This window comes from Nesoenas mayeri (genome assembly GCF_963082525.1).
Source record: "Nesoenas mayeri genome assembly, chromosome: 2".
Classification (NCBI taxonomy): Eukaryota; Metazoa; Chordata; class Aves; order Columbiformes; family Columbidae; genus Nesoenas; species Nesoenas mayeri.
Window position 1 is genome coordinate 87611161 of NC_137543.1, and position 20423 is coordinate 87631583.

The 20423-nt window shown below is 36.9% G+C and overlaps 1 protein-coding gene across 7 annotated transcripts in view; it reads left to right on the forward strand.

Moving 5' to 3' along the window:
* RELCH (RAB11 binding and LisH domain, coiled-coil and HEAT repeat containing) overlaps nt 1-20423 on the forward strand; it is an 81556-nt gene that overhangs the window by 51276 nt on the left and 9857 nt on the right. For 2 of the 7 annotated variants that reach the window (XM_080339682.1, XM_080339685.1), the window contains exons 13-27: nt 531-602; nt 1405-1545; nt 2229-2393; nt 3318-3465; nt 4091-4247; nt 4805-4928; nt 6027-6075; nt 6505-6584; nt 7456-7562; nt 8145-8244; nt 12352-12434; nt 13358-13421; nt 15068-15206; nt 16125-16241; nt 17303-17391. In XM_080339682.1, coding sequence (XP_080195808.1) covers nt 531-602; nt 1405-1545; nt 2229-2393; nt 3318-3465; nt 4091-4247; nt 4805-4928; nt 6027-6075; nt 6505-6584; nt 7456-7562; nt 8145-8244; nt 12352-12434; nt 13358-13421; nt 15068-15206; nt 16125-16241; nt 17303-17391 — 1635 coding nt within the window. Of the gene's footprint in view, nt 1-530; nt 603-1404; nt 1546-2228; nt 2394-3317; nt 3466-4090; nt 4248-4804; nt 4929-6026; nt 6076-6504; nt 6585-7455; nt 7563-8144; nt 8245-12351; nt 12435-13083; nt 13167-13357; nt 13422-15067; nt 15207-16124; nt 16242-17302; nt 17392-18923; nt 19048-20423 lie in introns of those variants that run through there. The other 5 variants (XM_080339686.1, XM_080339683.1, XM_080339684.1 and 2 more) reach the window with 5 other exon arrangements.

Below are 20423 nucleotides of genomic sequence, written 5' to 3' on the forward strand. Positions count from 1 at the left end.
CTTGGGGATAGGAGCTGTTTTCAGTCACATTTTAGAGGCCTGATGCATTTATGCTGAACTTCAAGAGCATGCAAAGACATCGATGGCTCAGCAAGAGCAAGGCAGCTCTGCTGCACTGGTTGGCTCAGGCCACTAGAGGGCACTTATGTAGTTCTTAGAGGAGCAGCGCTCCTGAAGGGTTGCACAAGAGAAAATATTTCATGGCATGCCAGCTCAGAAGTTACTCATATTCTTTAACAGTAGCCCATATGCTGCTTTCTGCACTTATTTTTACCTCATATACATACGTGCTTCTTGGATTCTTCTCTTAGTATAAGCTCTGTTTTATAGGACAAGTAGAGAAGGCTTTCTCTGCCTTTATGCCTCAGTGCAAGAATTTGGAGCTGCTCAGTACCCATATGCAACTTGTACACGCACATTCAGCATTTAACTAATAAGAGCAGACTTATCCCTCCGTTGCAGTTCGCTCTAACCACATTTTGGATCCTGGTTGCTGCAAAGCAAATCACCATTTTGTTTCTCTTTACCAGATCAACCACAAATACCCAGAGAGACGGCTACTGGTAGCAGAATCTTGTGGAGCTCTTGCACCTTACCTTCCAGTAAGAATTAATACTGACTCTAAATACTTTGCTAGTGAAAACAAAGTGAAAATCTGTTACATAATGTAAATGTCCTTTATCAATGTAGATATTCCAAAGTGTGTATGTTATGCATAGTCACTCACATTGTCTTCTGCTTTATATTACACATGTGAAATTCAGTCAATCACATCAAGGAGGAGATAGCTTATTATAAAGGAATACAGGTCAGTCTAGCTATAAAATGTATTTTAAAACAGTATATTCTGAAAAAATCATCTTTGTTTCATTAAAAATGAAGACAGGTAGAACCAATTAAGAAAACAAGCTCTGAAAAAAATAATCAGCACCCAACAATAGCATTCTTCAAATGCTGTGGAATGTTACATCAAGAGTGCTGCCAGTCAGAAATAGCAGTAAAATTAAGTCAGTGGCAAAATAGAATTTGAAGCTTTAGAGAAAGAGGATAATAACCCAAATTAAAACCCCACTTCTCCAATTCAGCAGTGCAGTGATTAAAGATTCCGTTTTAAGTCTAGACCTATAATAGTTTTTTACTGTTAGTTATTTTTTGGTTCCATATGAATTAAAGTATCTGAATTTTGTGCTTAGTAGGACAAAAGACTCTCTAATGAGCCTACTGACACTTTATATTCATTCATCCTCTGTTGTGAAAGCTGAATGTGTAATATTCATAAAGGGATCTGTGGTTGGAGGAAGGGCTTTTGTTTGTGAGCATTAATAGAAGTGCAAATTCTTTGTAAAAATTGATAGAAACTCACATTTCTTGTTAACAAATTTCTTGTTTCTTGTTTACAAACAGAAAGAAATTCGTAGTTCGTTAGTACTTTCCATGCTGCAGCAAATGCTAATGGAAGATAAGGCAGATCTGGTACGAGAAGCTGTGATCAAAAGCCTTGGCATCATTATGGGATATATTGATGATCCAGACAAATATCAACAGGTATAATTTAGTTTGGGTTCTGTGTGTATACAATGTCTTCTATGGCTATTTCATGAATAGGGGGATGCATAATTTCATGTATTTTTTATTAAATCTTTCCAGATAGTTTCAAAAATTTTGATGGCTTATATGAACATTGATTTTGTTGTATCACCAAGAAGAAAAAGAAAACATACACTTAAAAGTCTCTTTAGAACCTCAGGTATAAGCCTTATACAGAAGCTTCTCTGTTAATTCATCATTTGCCTTCAAGAACATACCGCTTCACTGCCCACCTGACACTATTAGCCGATTTGTTATCATCATTTGCTAACAGAGATTTGTCTGCTACAACAAAGTCTGCTTGTAGTTCAGTATTCTGCCTAATAATGTTTCAGAGAAGTGAAAATGAAGAATTTGTAATTTTCAGTTTTTGAAGGAAGAGTGGTAAAGTGTGTTTGTATTAATTTTGATAATCTGACTGTAGAGAAATACTGGCAGGATGATTGAACCACCTGCTGTTGACCTTTGTAGGTGTGATGGGAATATCTGTTGAAAGCCCTCCATGTACTATCTTGTTTTATTTGTATTAGTATAAAGTTTTAAAAATAAATGGTAATCTTTTTCTAGTCTGCGTGTCTTGTCTGGGAAACTCAAGCACAAATTTTAGGAAAATAATTACATTCTTTACTATCTTTTGCCAGGGCTTTGAACTGCTGCTCTCAGCTTTAGGAGACCCTTCAGAACGTGTAGTTAGTGCAACACATCAGGTATTTTTACCTGCTTACGCTGCCTGGACAACAGAACTGGGAAATTTGCAATTCCATCTTATACCTACACTGCTTAATAAAATTGAAAAATTGCTCAGGGTATGTGTTCAGCTGTTTCTACATTGGAGAATTTTCTTTGTATCTTTGTTAAATAGGCAGGCTTTTTTAAAAAATACAAAAATGTAAAGAATCACTGCTTAATGTTCTATGGAAGAAACATTTTCTGGAGACTGTTGTAACTCTGTAACTTTTAGTTGTCCTTTGGAAGTATGGAAAGAGGGGGAAAAAAAAGCCACACAGCAAAAACCCTCAAAAGCAAACATATTTTTCTTTAACAATGTTTTGCTTTATAGCCAAATAATCAAAATGCAGTTCAGAAAACACTTTACTTGGGGCTGTGACCAGATAATATGTGTTATTCTGAGTGTATTTTTGAGTGCATTTGCCCTGTATTTAAATTATTTTAAGTGTCCTAATGCTGTAGTTTTTAATAAAGTACAATATTTATTAGACAAGAAAAAAAGGAAGTAGAATCAAATGGTTTCATTAGGTTGCTTGCACTTGAGCCAGTTTCCCTGCACACTTGATTCGGTAGATATCTGAAAAGTTCTGGAAAATAGCGTATCTCATAATGATCTAACACATTTAACCAAGATGCTTGTTTTCAGAGTGTAGACAACTAGTTTTTCCAGTTTTTAGCTGCATTGGCCTCTGAGACTAAGGATTCACATTTCCAAAATGTGCTGAAAAATATTCTATCACAATATCAGTGTGTTCATCAATATGAACTACTAAATGCCAAAAGCTATACTGCTTGAATCTGTTGAGTAGAAGTGACTTAAGGGTGACAAGGGGATTCAGATAGTGACACAAAGTAAGCTTGTGGTTGTGATAATTACTATATAATTAGTGTCTCTGTGTAGAAGCTCATCACAGACGTGTTGACCTCTTGCCAGGGAGTACATGCCTAAGCAACAGATCATCCAGCCCAAAAGCTTTAAGTAAATGTCCTGTTTGTTTCAGGAAGGAGAGCATGGCTTGGACGAACATAAGCTCCACATGTATCTGTCTGCTCTGCAGTCACTGATTCCTTCACTGTTTGCACTGGTGCTACAGAATGCACCTTTCACAAGCAAGGCTAAACTTCAGGGAGAAGTACCACAAATAGAAGGTAAATGATTCATTTCTGATATGTGGAATTTTTATAAACTGTATAATTCAGTGACAAATCTCAAATCACTATTAACTGCAAAGGAAGAATTTCAGGAAGTAGTCCACAGTCCACATGTATTTGGGTTTTGTGTGTTTTTAAGACTAGTGCATAAACATAAGTTGCAGAGTCTATGTGTAAACTTTAGATTTTAATAGCAAACCATCCATACAGTAATGATTTATGTCCCCAAGCCTTTATTTCTAATCCACCTGTTCTTTATGTTGTATTTTCGTATATAGCAAGAACAGAGAAAGAAACTCAGTGAAGAGATTCTGTCATGTTGTGAATTTTATTTCTTGAATGTTGCCAAGTTGACAGAGAGAATATTTTGCTTTTTTTGAAGGCAGATTCCAGCATAGGAAGATTTGTCATGACTTTTTTCTTTGTTCTGTTTTTCCCCTTTTGGGAAAAGATCTTTCTATTTCCTTCCCTCCCTCTGCTCCTACTTCATTCCTGTGAAAGAAGTCAGATACTCTTACACAGAAGGCACTCAAGTGTTTCAGCTTCCTTATCTGTACTTACATCACTTCCAAGGTATTTTCACCTTCTTTCATTTGTGATTGCCTCTTCTCTGCTGTTACAGTCACTAGATTTCCCCGACCTGTGTCACCTCTTCAGGATGTGGCCATCATCATTGGAAGCCGCGAACAACTAGCAGTGTTGTTGCAACTATACGACTATCAGCTGGAACATGAGGGTACCACAGGCTGGGAGACTTTGCTATGGGTAGTCAATCAACTGTGAGTTAATTCATAGCTTGTCATTTCTAATTTTAAGATGTGTCAAAATTAGTAGCTCTTAAGCATGATTATGTTTAACAGTTATTAAACATAAGAATTTTAAGTATGATTGTGTTTAAGAAGTATTAAAGAGGAAAATACTTAATTTTTTAAGCATTTTAATTTTCATATTGGATTGACTTTGATTTTTTTCAGAAAATATCAACTATCTAGCAGAATATATAGTTAACTATTTGCTCCAAAAATTACCTCTTGCATCTTTGCACTAGTGTAGTCAATTGTATGTTGAAGTGGAGATTGTTGTATTCTGAATATTTCATGAAATACGCTGCTCTGTAGTAACAGACGTTTGAAAATGTAGGTCAGGCTTTTCTGGCACTTAAACCCTTGCTTTCTTCAAGGGTCGGGAATTGCACAGAACATGTAGATAATTTTATTAGAACCAGTAGTGCTGCGTGTTTGTATGTAATATAAACAGTAAATCTATACAAATACAACTGGAGATAAACCAAAAGATCAGAGTAGTGGTTAATATCCTTTTGTTTCCTGATTTTTAGGCTACCACAGCTTATAGAAATAGTTGGCAAGATCAATGTAGCATCAACTGCCTGTGTCCATGAGTTCTCTAGGTTTTTCTGGAGACTTTGTAGGACATTTGGGAAAATTTTTACAAACACTAAGGTAAGATATTGCCTTAAATATTCTACAAAAAGAGTGCTTTAATAATATATATTCTCCATATTTATGGTGTGTCTGAATACCTGTACTTTATGTGACCATTTGTATTTGCATGTCACACTGATGCTTTTCCATATGTATATTTAAACCTACTGTTTTTCAGCCTCTGTCTGCCTCCTTTTGATTTCTATTTTTGACCTTTTTGGGAGGGCTTTCTCATCTTGCCCAACAAGCAAGCATTTATTTTTTTTTTAAAAAAACTGTGTTCTTCATATTTGCTTTGTGAATGGCACAGAAAGTGGGAGAGATTATCCTAATTTCAGTGATTTAACAATTGCCTTTCTTCAGAACAGCATGCTGTTCACTGTTAGCAGCATACATAAGTACTCCAGCCTGTAGTTGATTGGAAATTTAGAATTAATGCTTTCTCTACTCGAAATACTTTCTATAGATGATAGCTAAACATTTTTATCAAGAAATACATCCTTTTTCTCAATAAAATAACTTCTGAATATAATTAAAAAATATTTTAAAGGAAAATTGTAAAACACAAGGGACTACCCAAAGATAAAATTACAGAACAGGGTCAGCATCATGTGCTGGCTACACAGAGGAGAAGAAAAGCCAGTCTCTAGTCTTTGAAAGCCCCTTCTGTACGTTATCTTTAGAACCTCTGCTTCTATAAAATTGTTCTGATACTGATTATCTCAGCTATATTTTTGTGAGAGAGCACTTCATTGGTACTGAAGATATAAAACAAAACCTTTTTTTGTTTTTTTGGTTTTTTTTCCTACATATGGCTTGGTGAACTGTAAACCCTAGAGCCCAACTAAGCATATTGCAAAGAGATTTCAACTTTTGATATCATGAGTGCTAAATACTGCTATCTTTGTGTGGATACTTAATAGAAATTTTTACAATTTTAGGTCATACTTGCAATTTTTGTAAAAGATTTCTATGCTTGTTAAAGATTTTTTTTTCTTTCTGTGCATTGAAAATGTCCTTTTTTTTTATTTATTTTACTATTATTATTTTTTTTTCCTAAATTAACTGACACTGCTAACAGGCTTTCTTATATGGGGTTCATTGTCCTTTGTATAGGTAAAACCACAGTTCCAGGAAATTTTAAGACTTTCTGAGGAAAACATAGGTAAGTAGCATTTTACTCGAATAAAAATTGATCTTAAACACAACTGGAAAAACACCTGCCAATCTGTTATTCAAATAATATTTTCAGATAGCGGTTCTCAAATTTGTCTTCTTTCTGGAATGTTGAATATCTAATCTTAATCTGAATGAAACCCTGGCTTTGTAGGTTGTGTGTGTGTATAAAGTAAAAATAATATCTCAAATCCAAATACCACTTCAGTATTAATTTAGCACATGTGCTCATAAGTTTATGTGTATAAATTTTTCATGTACATGTAAAAAGGTGAATATACCTAATACTTATAATACACACGTAAGTCTCCCTTTTATATATATAGGAAAACATAAAATATATAGTATATCTATTACATGCATATATGCACAACTATGTCTTTGTATAAAACCTAAATTCTTTGCTGTGTTTTATTAGATTCCACAGCAGGTAACGGAGTGCTAACAAAAGCCACAGTTCCCATCTATGCAACAGGGGTCCTTACATGTTATATTCAGGTAGGTATTTTTCTGTTCCTTTGTTAAACGTATAATAATATGTAAAATTTATTCTTAAAAAAAAAAAAAAACAACTAACTGTTTGAAAACTCACAGTGCTCTTGTGCTTTGAAGATAGCTAAATAAGTGGACAGCTGTCAACACATTTAAAAGCAGTTTTCTGGTCAGGTTGTCTGCTACATTTAGATGATAGCCACCTGTGTTAAAACCTGAATTCAGTAAGTTTTAAAAGGACATCTTCACCACTGCTGACTCTCAGACATTCACAGCTGCCATGTGCTTCTTTACAAAATACTAATGTTATTCCATAAGTGAGTTCTTGGCCATTTAACTGTGACCCCTGCAACCATGATTTTGCAAAATTTACTGAAACGGATAAGTAGGTAAATCACTATTTTGGGCACAGTTAGAGTCTTAAATTGTAGTGTTACCTGGTACTAAAATAAACACTCCATGAATAATACTACCCAATCCTCCAGTCACCAACAGTTATGGACTGGCATATACCTAGTTTACAGGAAAAAATAAATACTTCATCATCTCACAGATATTTAGTGGACTGTGAGCAATTACGAACTGTCAGGAGCCATGAAAGTGCTTAAGTCCTCTTCTCAAAAGTTTCGTTAGTAAAACTCGTTGGGTAATTTATGCACAAGTATGTGCTTATTTGATGACACACAGTAATAAAATCTCTTCTTGCGTTTCCTTGGAAAGGTTCTTGTTCTTAAACGACATTTGCCAAGTTCATAAGAAGATTGTTTAAAGGCTAAATCTAGTTTGTTCTTGTTTGTAGTCTCTCTTTCATAACTGTAGGCCATCACAACTGCAGCAATACTTGTGTTACATTCAACGTTGCACACTCTTCCTGCAGGAAGAAGACCGCAAGCTGTTAGTTGGATTCTTAGAAGATGTAATGACGATGCTTTCACTGTCCCATGCTCCTCTTGACAGCCTGAAAGCTTCCTTTGTGGAACTGGGGTAAAGAATATACCTTGGAGTTGACTCAATTTAAATACATCAGAAGGTTTTTTAATGAAAAGCTGCTAATCTGGCTGTGATTTTAATAAGTGGGATGCTATGGATGAATAAAGAGTACACTTGCTTTTTTCCCCTTGATGTTTCACAAAATTTAAACTTTTAATCTCTAGATTAAAAATGTAGTGGTAAAAAATTTCTGAAGTGTAAAAAAGGAACACCAAAAAAAAAAGGCAAAAATCAGTCATTGAGGATAAAACAGAAATTCATTTTTTGTTTCCCATACTATTATGTTTTCTAGAGACATATGTACATTTAGTGCAGTGTCATAATTTATTGAAAATTATAGTCTTACAGGTTTGGGTTTTTTTTAATGAACTTCAAAATGCAAGCAATTTTCTAGGCAGCAATGTATTCCATGTCCTTCAGACTGAGATAAATGTTATGTATCCTTCAGAAAGGAAAAATGTTAGAGTTTTAGATTTTTTGGGCCATGGATTCTTGAGACTACATTTGGTAGGCAGGGAACATATTTGGGGTTTGAGAGTGGCTTTTTTTTTTGATTGCCCAACTGTTTTCTTTTAGTGCAAATCCAGCTTATCATGAGCTGCTATTAACTGTCTTATGGTATGGAGTTGTCCATACTTCTGCTCTTGTTCGATGTACAGCTGCTAGAATGTTTGAGGTAAGTGTTACCCAACCTTTTTTACACCTTTTTAAAACTAGAGCGTATTTTTAAAAACAGTAATTCATATTATTTTGCTACATTCTTAAAAATTACAAATTGCTTAAGTTGTGCACTGTGTGATGGAGCAGGAATTGTTGAGCAGTTGTTTCTGTGTCTGTTGTATGTTCAGCGGCTCATCTGTCATTAAGCAACTTGTCATTAGCCACTTGCAAGATGTTTCTGTAGTAACTGTGTGTGTGTTCCTTGATCTGCCACTGCCTTAATTGTTGCATTCTGATTATTGCATGCTGCAAAACATTTTCCATTTATGAAAACGGATTTCATTACTAAACTGTGTTCAGACCGGAATCAAATCCGTCGTCAAATATGTTTGCTTAGGTCTGTAGATAAACATAACCAAGCATCCCTCTGAGTTTTAACATTTGCTTTTGCTACTCAACACATCATCAGTAGCCTAATTCACAAGTTAGTGGTTTTCAATGCAATCCTCTTCCTTTGTAGTTCAAAGGAATTTCCGTTGGTCCCAAATGTGGTGGTAAAAACACGCATTTAACATATTACGTATTTTTTGTAAAAACTGAAATAGTTTACGATTACTTTAATTGACACCTAGTGACAGTTTCATCTTTCCCTTAACATGTATAAATTTGTTCTGGATAAAGACTCTTACATTCAACTAATTAGTTTGCTTTTAGTTCCATATCATGCCTTTGTTTTATCAAGTGTTAATTAAGAAGAAATGTACAAAAAGCATATTTCTAATCATACCATCACAGTGCATTCCTTTAAAAAAAAAAGAAAAAAAACACACTTATTTCTTCCACATTTGACTCATTTGGGTAACCTTGCAGTGGACCTGTAGCTGAACCTGCCACCCTGTATCCATTTGCAAAAACAAATCTCAATTCCGCCTCTGGAAAAAGAGCACTTAAGGTCACCATTAGTGTTCTTTACTGCAGCTCTGCAAGCCGTTGCAGACGAAGCACTAAAAGATCACTTTAAGACACTTTAAGACATATCCTGAGACTTCTATTGAAAACCTCCAACCTTGTATTTTTTTCTTTCCTTTAAAATTTTTAGTCACCCTTAATATATTTTTGAATTGTTGTTTTCGTTTTAACTCTAATAAGAATATTGTTTATATTATATAACCTTATATTAATATAACCTTTTTTTTTTTTTAATAAGCATTAGCCAAACATATGAAAGGCCTCAGTTATAACACCCTGTTGTCTTGCTTGCAGTTGCTTTTTGGATTCAACTACATCTTGATTATTTATAGGCAATCCTGCATGCTACTTGACTGCTTGTTATGTAATATACTTCAGTTTTTACTACAGCACAGGCAACTTTGTTGCAGACACTTTAATCACTTGAAAATAGTATCATATTGCCACTTCATTGGTAGCCATAGCATATATATTTATATATGGCAATATATAAATAAAAGAGGTGGTAATAGTTGGTCTTAACTTTTTGAAGATTCCTTCGTTCAAGGAATTTCTGACATCTCAGAGGCTGCTGAATGGCAAATCCCAGAAATTAGGTATTAAGGTAAAGAGTGTGTGAGAACTATAGAGATTCTGAGCAGCGCAGTGGTCTGTAGAGCAGCACAGAAATTTGGGCCGAGATTTGGGCCTGCCAGACTGCGTTACCACACCCTTGTGGCCTGTGAAGGACTGCAAGGACATGAAAGTGATTTAGAGACGTTCTACCCCTTCTCTCCTTTTGGGGGCCAGAAGCTTTGTGCTACCATTTTTAAGGTGTAGTATGCATAGGTAAATGGTCACACATTGATCTAGAGGAGTCAAAACAGCATAAAAATGTGTGTTGTCTGTGTCTCTATGACCTTACACGCTGCTACGTGGCTTTGCCCATCCAGCTGTTTCTGTTGCTTCTGTATTTTCAGTCAGTAGTTTTACCATTTGAATGCCGATGCAAACTGATTGCTGCTGGTTTGAACATGAAGCACATAGCTGAGTTATAAGCTTTGTTGGTCTGATAAGGTTCAAAGCTAGGAACACTTACCCTTAGAATAATACTTGAATTATAAAGCATATTTTATTTTCTGTAAGACAGAACCATGTTGTTTACCACGCTTTACCGTAACTAGAAGTGTGGCAGCCCACAGAGTCATGAAGCTGAGATCATTCTAAATTGTTTGCTAATTATACAAATCCCAAGCATTTTTTTTCAAAGCACTACATTAGCTCTAGGCTTTTCTCAAGATTAGTAAAGAAAACTCAAGCCCCTGTATGTTTAAAATTGAAAATGGTAAGCAACTCCTTATTTTAATCAATGGGAAAATTGGTATATCTGCATATAAGAGTAAGATCACTGTAGTCAAACAGTGAGCCATGTCCTTAACAGCTGTTTGAAGAGTAGCCCATAAGCGCAACCCATCAGCCCTTTAAGTTGTTGCCGCTGTAAATAATCATCAAATGTGTTAATGTTAAAATGTAGTGGTTGAACTGACATTCCTAGTACTTTCTGCATAACAAGTATAGGAAGTTGCAGCTTTTCCCCTCCAGGTGCTTTGCAGCAGTAATGCACACGTTCTTACACAGCTTAAAAATTCTCTGCCTGTTCCTCCTCCTCCTATTATTATCCGTAAGGCCACAATGCGTTCAGTACATGTGTGCACCCATGCATGCACACAGGTACGTGCACACACAACTATTGCTTAATAAAAATTGCTGGTTTGTATAGAAGGCTTCTGGAAAGTCAGGTTCCTTCCAATCTTTCCCAGTTTACGTTGTTTTAAAATCAGAGTTGGTAAAGCAGGAATGCTCAAACAAATAGCAGAATGTAAAACATTTTCTGGTTAGACGGTGTAAATACCGCCTGCTTGTGGTACTTTGTGATACTGACAACTACTGCTTTCCCCATGCCCTGTGGATCTTGTGTTCTCATTACACCACTGGAAGGAAAAGCATAGAATTTGTGTTCATGATTTAATGTCGGTAATTAGAATCTGCTTAAGTACTACAAGGACATTTCAAATTTCTCACAGAAACTACTGATAAGTTTTTTATGTTTATCTCCTACAACCAGCAATCTTCCTCACATGAGACAGAAAATGAAACGCTTTCCCTTTTTTGTTAAGGCAGACAGAAAAAAAAAAAACAAACTTTTGCTGAGTATGAAGAATTTTTGGAACTTGTTGCTTCTGAAAATTAGTAGGTTTTCATATGTAGAAAGCATGTAAAGGGCATCTGCTACACATGCAGCAAATGTATGCTTATGTATAGCTAAATAAGTAATGTAAAAAAAGGATCACCTGGGAACATCTAAGTTCAGTTTCCACATAATTTATGGGTAATAAATTTCACTGTGATCTCAATTTTTAACATTTGGCATATATTGCAACAAATGTATCTCTTCCTTAGTTTGCAAAAAGACTCGGTGAAACACATTGAATGGATAATCCAAGGTTTCTTTCGTGTTCTACGTGCGTAGACCAGCAAGGGTAATTGGACGTGTGTACTGCTTAGATGGCAGTTAAATCAAAAATAGCCCCAAATGACTTTGAGGAAACCTTAGTGGCATCTAGGAAGGTGCTATATGTAATATTGTAAAAGGTCTGAAAGGTATCACTCAGTGTGGGAAAACTACATGCATTTGGCTTACCTAAAGACCTTGCTTTTGCTTGTAACAGCCACCTGCTATAATGAGTACCATTCCATTGAGTTAGGAACAGCATTTAGATTGAACTGTCAAACTCAAATTACCATCACTGTAGTATTTAATTATACATCATTATATATATGCTTATAATACATCATTGTATTAGTATTTGAATTAGAATACATAATTACTTGCCAGAGTTTTGAGAATTCGAGTTTTAAAATAGCCGCAAATAGAGCAAATATCATCATATTGTTGAATATGTCAGGTTTGTGCCGATTGCCAGACCACTTCAGCTTTCTTCATGCCTTTGCGTATATGAAGCACTAGCGTAGCGGTATTTGCTTAGCTTCTAATTTTGTTTTGCTTTTTGTGTTTCTTCTTTCTCTCTCTTGGTTGTGCCGTTCTTCTTCCCATGATACTGTGCTCGCTCTTTCCGTGCATCACCTGTGATACCCCCCTGCTCCGACCACTCAGCTGTTGGTGAAGGGGGTACATGAAACTCTGGTAGCTCAGAGAGTTGTTCCTGCTCTCATTACTCTCTCCAGTGACCCTGAAATGTAAGTTTCCTGACTGTCTTATATACCCAGCATCCCTCTTAATAGCTGGGAAGAAAAATCCATCAGTTCTGTTTCTTATTATAGCTGAACAACAAGTGAATTACTTCTAAGCCAATGTAACTTTTAAATCGCTTATTTGTAAATAAAAAGGTTTACTGCAACACATACAGCTAAACTGGTTAAAACTGCTGAATAAACTTCAAATAGAAAACTTAAATTGTAATTTAATTTTTATGGCTTTTATACTTAAACATGTTCCCAATTTTGAAATTTGCTCACATCATTTCTAGAAGGAAACTGGATATTAATATGTTTTGTAATGCAAAACTAAATATCATCTGTGTTACTGAAATGCAAAAATAGTTTTGGCTGTATCTAATTTATGATAGACAACAGTAGTACTTTATTCACTGGACATTCTGATGTGATATTTCTTTCGAGCCGAGGAGGGATGCTTTGCTAATTTCACTAACGGGTTGTTACTAATAAACGCTACAGCATGAGTAGAGTCTTAATTGTTTTAATGTCTTGTGTGGGTGACTAAACCAAGAAAAAACCCCAAGAGTCTGCCTGCCCATCCTCAGTCACAGCTAACCCAGTTCTTCCAGTTTACCAAACCGTTCTTTATTGCATGTTGACTGGTTTACAGCTGACTCTTCGAGGCATGAGTGAAGCCTTAGTTGACAAGCGGGTTGCTCCGGCCCTTGTTACCTTGTCCAGTGATCCCGAATTGTGAGTTTCAGATTGAGACCTTGAGTTAATCCTGTCTGTCTTTTTCCTGGTCTGCTTTTCTTGTTTTGTCATTGCTAGAAACTAATGTAACTTAAAGTACTAATTTTCTAATTTTTAAATGTTGCGTTATTTTTAATTAATTTTCTTCTTAATGCTTCGTACATCTTAAAGACTCTATTTTTCTGTTGTAGTTCAGTAAGGATTGCAACAATTCCTGCTTTTGGGACCATCATGGAAACTGTTACTCAGAGAGAGGTAAGACACCTGTTGTCAGGCTGTTGGTTTTGTAGCAGAAGTGGGTGATTATTTTGTTTTTTTAATAAATCTAGAAACCTGGGAATTTATTAATGAACATGGAAGAAAAAAAACGCAGCTTAAAAATTCTTTCTTCCTTTGTTTTTTCATCCAAAAATCCTTTAAGTTTCGCAATGGTTTGTTGTTTGGTTTTTTTTTTTTTTTTTTTTGGTAACAAACCAACCCTCTTTTAACTAATAGAAACATTTTCTTCTAAATATTAAACCAAACATAAACAAAGAAAAACCGGTATTTAGAGAGGGAGGCCTCTGCTAGAACATGGCAAATCCCATGCTCAAAATATTTTTGTTAAAACATTCTCCAATACAGTTTATTTTCAAATAAAATGGCTTTACTTTAAAATGCTAACCAAAAAGTCATGGTGGGCTTCAATTGCCCTCCACATAAGTACAATATTGTACAATTTTAGATGCTTTAGGATATCCTGCTTGGCTTCCCACTACTTTAGAAGCACACAAGTCTCTCGTAGTTCTTGTCATGCCTGCTGGTTTAGCTCATGGTGTCCAAGATGGCACTAAAAGACATCACAGTAACGTAGAATAAATAATCCTTGAAGGTAATACAGATATGTAATTCTTTCTTGTTTTTTAAATGATGAAACTTTGGTAATAGATGAGAATTCTGAAAAAGACACCCAGGATTCTGCTATAAGCAGTAGAAATACTGTGTTTTGGTTTGTATAATAACTCTACAGTCAAATTTCTTCTTAAAGTCCTTGCAGCCTTTTGCAGAGCTTGCATTCTTCCTGTAATTTCAACATACTCTAAAAGAATGTGATTGAGGAAATGTGAGTAAGAAGTCAGCAATGACTCACAAGTACTTGGAAGATGGATAAGTTACAATTTTGTAGCTTGGAATGCATGCCTATAATCAGTTTGGGAAGAATACTGTTTTGTTACCACACAAAAATTACTGCATCTATTGCACTAATTATAATAAGCCTTAGAGTACAGAGGTGATACCACCTTCTAAAATGTATCAGAAAGTGTTATTTTTACAGCTTTGAGTGCAAATTAAATACTTACGGCATCTTAGGTATAGTTGAATTTTCAATTTAGCTAGCCTTTAGTTGAAGAAATCTTTTTAATTCCACTGATTTTTTTTCTTGATGTTGTTAATACACTTTTGCATCTATGTCCTCTGCAGAATTTTTTTCAGCATACAGATTGGGATATGTTACCAAAAAAAAAAAAAAAAATCAGTTCTAATTAAATGGGAAAATTCCCAAGATATTAACAGTAAGAGGGAAATTTTAACAGCAGGTAAAAAGTTTGAGTATTAAAACCAAGGAATTGTGAGGAGATAAAAACAGCTGTATGGAAGCACCTGTCTGTAGTTTAAGATCAACCATGTTAAAACACTCTTAACAGTCTTTAAAATGTAGAACACCAAAGAGTTTGGAATATCCTGTCAGAGGAGAAAACAAACAAAACAGAACAACACCACCACCAACACACCTGTGAATAGAAAGCCCAAGGTGTAACATCTGAAATACAGAAGATTTTAGACATACTCTGAACTGATAATAACCGTTTCTAGCATCTTCATTCTTTTCTGTACTTTTTATTTCTCTGGCAATATTTAAGCTTCTGGAAAGAGTAAAAATGCAGCTGGCATCTTTCCTGGAGGACCCTCAGTATCAAGACCAACATTCTCTACATACAGAAATCATAAAAACATTTGGAAGAGTTGGACCCAATGCTGAGCCCAGATTTAGAGATGAATGTAAGTTGCACCAGTGGGAAGAGACAGTCTTCCTCATTCTGTCCCAAAGCTAAGAGTATGCTGATTATATTGATATGTGTTTGTCTTTACAAAAAGTTTGATGAAAACTCTTTATTTTCAGAGTTTGATATTGCCCAGTACTTAAGACTTTTCATTTCACATTGGTGTGTGTGTAGAATGCCAGCACATGATGATGAATGACTTCAGAGCTGGAGGGGACTCATCACTTTGCTGCAGAGCAAATTTGAAGTTGTCTTTTTTTTGTTGTTACTTGCCAAGTAAAATGCCCTCCTCTTACCCCCTCCCCCATTGCTTCACCTGCTGTTGGCATATGAATTTCAAGTAATCCACTCATCCCAGATTAACAAAACAGCTTTTTTTCATGACCCTGAAAGGTAAAGCACATAGAAGAGCAAAGTCAAATTGCTCGACTGTATTAAAGATCCTTGTAAAAAAAAGGATTTGAGGAGCTTTCATGCCTCCCAACTGGAGACATCTAGTTTAGCAGGCTAAGCTCATTATATAGGCTGCCTCTATAGTCAGTGGAGATTTCTCATGACATGCATATCTCTGTCACTAGCTTATCAGCTGTATTTATAAAATAGAAGCATATTTTAGAGAGCATTAGCAGCAGGAGAATAATAATGTTGAAAGATATTTTCTGTAAACTGTTACTATTTCAAAGGTACTCTGAGGTACCTTTTTCTTTTCAGTGGTGTTAACACAGTTTAATCTCAATTTTGAGTTTATCAGTTAAATCTGCAAAGGCTGTCCGTCAAAAGCCATTATTTGCAGTTCTTACTCCATGCTAATGTGTGATGCTTCAGATGCTTGCGATTGCCTGTTAGCAACTGTGTAATGCTAAGCAAGTCTATGGAAAGCAATTTTAAATACTTACACCAGTATTTACTTCTGCAGTTGTTATCCCACACTTGCACAAGTTAGCCTTGGTCAACAACCAGCAGTCTGTGGATTCGAAGAGACTCGATATCGCTACCCACCTGTTTGAAGCCTACAGTGCTCTTTCCTGTTGTTGTATCCTTTTTTTTAGGGGAAGTTTAGCTGTTAATTCTCTGGTGGGGGGAGAATATTAATACTTGGGAGATAACTAAGTTTGTCTTTGAATGTATTATGTAAAACATGATCTGCTCAGTATGAAGAAGAGGTTTTCACAGAACGTGGATGTGGTGGGTTGACCATGGCTGGATGCCAAGTGCCCACCAAGCCAGTCTATCACTCCCTTCCTCAGCAGGACAGGGGGAGTAGAGAATAAAATTAATTTCTTAAAAAAACAAACCAACCAAAACAAACAACAACAAAAACGCATGGATCAAGATAAAGGAGTTTTAATAAATCAAAAGCAAAGGCCGTACATGGAAGCAAATGAAAACAAAATATTTATTCTCTGCTTCCCATCAGCAGGTGATGTCCACCCACTTCCCAGGAAGTAGGGCTTCATTCAGTACATGTAGCAGTTGCTCCAGCAGACAAACATCATAACAAATGTCCCTCGTCCTTCTCTTTTCACTTAGCTTTTATTGCTGAGTAGACATGATATGGAATATCTCTGTGATCAGTTTGGATCAGCTGTCCTGGCCATGTCCCCTCACAAGATCTTGCCCACCCTCAGCCTGCTGGCGAGTGGGGAATGCTGGAGAGATAGCCCTAATGCTGTATGAGCGCTGCTCAGCAGAAGCCAACACACTGGTGTGTTATCAACACCTTTCTAGCTACCAATACAAAGCACAGCTCTAGAGCAGCTTCTATGGGGAAAATTAACCCCATTTCAGCCAAACCCAATACAGTGGAACTGATAGATACTTTAAGAAAAAGCTACAAAGACAAAAGCCATGATAATAAGCAGTAAATTAAGAAAAAGTACTAAAAGAATGTTACAGATGTATGAAATATATAAAATTAAATGTGTTGTTTTTTTCTTTTTCATTAGTCATCAAGTACAAATGCTGTTCTGTTTTCTTGGGTTTTGCTGCTGTAGCTTGTCTCTGTGTTCTAGAGAATAACGTTAGAAGACAGGAAAAAAAAAAGTATCATTTCAGAAGACAGTTCTTATAATACCTTAACAACCTGGGTTTTAGTTATTTCAGAGGATTTAATGGTCAATCACTTTTTACCAGGACTTAAGTGTTTACGAACTGACATGGAACATCTCTCGCCAGAGCATGAGGTGAGCAGCTGTATTAACTAACTGACTGTGAGATGCAGGTGACAGCAAAAGTTGAAATGTAATGGTATTTAAAACCAAAAGTTAAGGAGAGCTACTCATAAGTGGCATCAAAACATAGCATTGATGGGGTTTTTTTATAAGGAAAAGGTCACACGATTTAAAAACCAGTGAAAATCTTTTTAAATGTACTTTTAAGCTGAGGACCTCTGCAGAGAAGTACTCAGTTGTCAGAAATGCTTGTAGGAACACAGACCTTTGTAGACTGAAGAAAAAGGAAATGCTTTTACAGTTTGATTTGTCATCAGAACAAGGATATACTAAAATCAGTGGCCACAATCTGTCCAAGGAAATGCAGATGAAAATTGGTGGAGTGCAGGAGAGAAATCATAGGCAAGGATGAGGGAAGTACAGGGTGTTTTTGAAACACCCCATATAGTCCTTGAAATGCATGGGATGCAATTCTTATTTGGAGTCCTGCATCCAGTTCTGGGCTTCACTGTACAGAAGCATAGACCTACTGGAGTTCAGCAAAGGGCCACTAAGATGACAAAGGGGCTGAGGTATCTCTCCTATGAGGAGAGGCTGAGAGACCTGGGGCTGTTCAGCCTGGAGAAGAGCAGGCTCGTCAGGGATCTTATCAGTGTACATAAATACGTGAAGGGAGAGTGTACAAAGAGGATGGAGCCAGGCTCTTCTGAGTGGTGCCCAGTGACAGGTCCAGGGGCAATGGGCACAAACTGAAACACAGGAGGTTCCCTCTGAACATCAGGAAACACTTCTTCACTGTGAGGGTGACTGAGTGCTGGCACAAGTTATCCAGAGAGACTGTAGGGTTTCCATCCATGGAGATGTTTAAAAGGTGTCTGGACGTGGTCCTGGGCAACCCACTGTAGGTGGCCCTGCCTGAGCAGGGGACTGGACCAGAGGACCTCCTGAGGTCCCTGCCAGCCTCAACCATGATGTGATTCTGTGACCTGTAAAAAGCAAATTCTGATAAGCAGAGAGGACAACATGGGAGCTAACAAGATCATCTTTGGTAGAAAGAACTTACAGAAACTATCAAAAGAGAAGAGTTAGCAGGAGAAGCTCCCTTGAGAAACCTGAAAATCTTTGCCATATGTCTGTGTACTCTTTTGTAAATCCTTAAAGAGAATGAACACTAACAGAGATTGAAACGTAGATACTAAGTCAGTAGCTGAAAACAAGATACATAGTTCACTTGCATGTTGGGAGAATCTTGACAGTATGAACATTTCAAATGATGGAGGAAAAGATTTAATCAAAATGTACAAAGGAACATGTTTCTGGTTTTTGAAGGTTAATAGCACATCTTCATGGATTACTTTGTACTTGAGAAAAGTAATTACTCTTCCTTATGTTTGCAAAAGTGACTTGAGACAACCATGTTCTTCTAGGAGTTCTAAGTTCTTGGTAACAAAGTCCCCTCTTCCAGTTATATATTCAGTCTACTAGCCTATAGTCTCATTCTTTTATTTTCTGTAGATTATCATATTATTTTCTATAATTTACAGTATGTAGAACTGGAAGTGAATTGATTTGAGGAACTTTCCAGTCCTAAAAGGAAAGAATCTGACTTCAGAGGACTGAGTCAGAAGGAACAATAGTCACCTGAGCATCAAAGGCAACAGAATTGCATATCCTTACCACAGGCAGCACTGGAGGAGATCTGGTATTAATAATACTCTGTATTCAGAGTGAGCTGGGAGATGTATTGTGTTTTGGGAAGTCTAGGGGTATATCTGAAAGCTGCAGTAGGCAAAAGTTGGATTCGGTTTAATTTTCTTTGGTCTGTCATATTCAATAACAGGATCAGGATTTCCAAGAAGGAAATCTCAAAGGGGCAGGAGCAGGCCCTCCCCATGTGCCAAAAGGTGAGCCAGTGGGAAAGAAGATTGGCCTGGCTGAACAGAGGAGCTTTGACTGGAACTCTGGAATAAAAGGAGAGTTTATGACCTTTGGAAAAAGGGGCAGCAAGTCAGGAGGACTACAAGGACATCATGAAGTTATGCAGGGAGAAAATTAGAAGGACCAAAGCCCAATTAGAGCTGAATTTGGCTACTGCTGTAAAAGACAATTAAAAAATATTTCTGTAAATATATTAGCAACAAAAGGAAAGCTAAGGAGAATCTCCTTTATTGTATGTGGGGGGAAACACAGTGACAGAGGATGAGGAAAAGGCTGAGGTACTTAATGCCTTCTTTGCCTCAGTCTTTAATATTATAGTAAGACCAGTTGTGTTTCAGGTACCCAGCCCCCTGAGCTGGAAGACAGGGATGAGAAGCGGAGTGAAGCCCCAATAGTCTGAGGCAATAATTAGAGACCTGCTACACCACGTAGACACACACAAGTCTACGGGTCCAGATGGGATCCACCCAAGGGTTCTGACGGAGCTGGTAGAGGTGCTGACCAAGCCACTTTCCATCATTTATCAACAGTCCTGGCAAACTGGGGAGGTCCCAGTTGACCCGAAGTTGGCAGATGTGACGCCCATCTACAAGATGGGCTAGAAGGAGGATCTGGGGAAATACAGACCTGTCTGACCTTGGTGCCAGGTGTCATTCTTCTTGAGTGACAGCATGCAGCATGTACAGGACAACCATGTGATCAAGTTCAGTCAACATGGGTTTATGAAAGGCAGGTCCTGCCTGACTAACCTGATCTCGTTCTATGACAAGGTAACCACCTAGTAGATGAGGGAATGGCTGTGGATGTTGCGTGCTTAGACTTCCGCAAGGCCTTTGACACCATATCCCACAGCATTCTCCTGGAGAAGCTGCAGCTCATGGCCTGGATGGGTGAACTCTGTGATGGATAAAGAACTGGCTGGATGGCCGGGCCCAAAGAGTTGTGGTGAATGGAGCCAAATCCAGTTGGCAGCTGGTCATGAGTGGTGTTCCCCAGGGCTCAGTTGTCATCAGTGAACTTACTTAGTATTCTATCAGGTCCTGCATCTAAGTAATTTTTGAAGACATTGAAGAGCACTGGCCCTAAGATGGATCCCTGCGGAACCC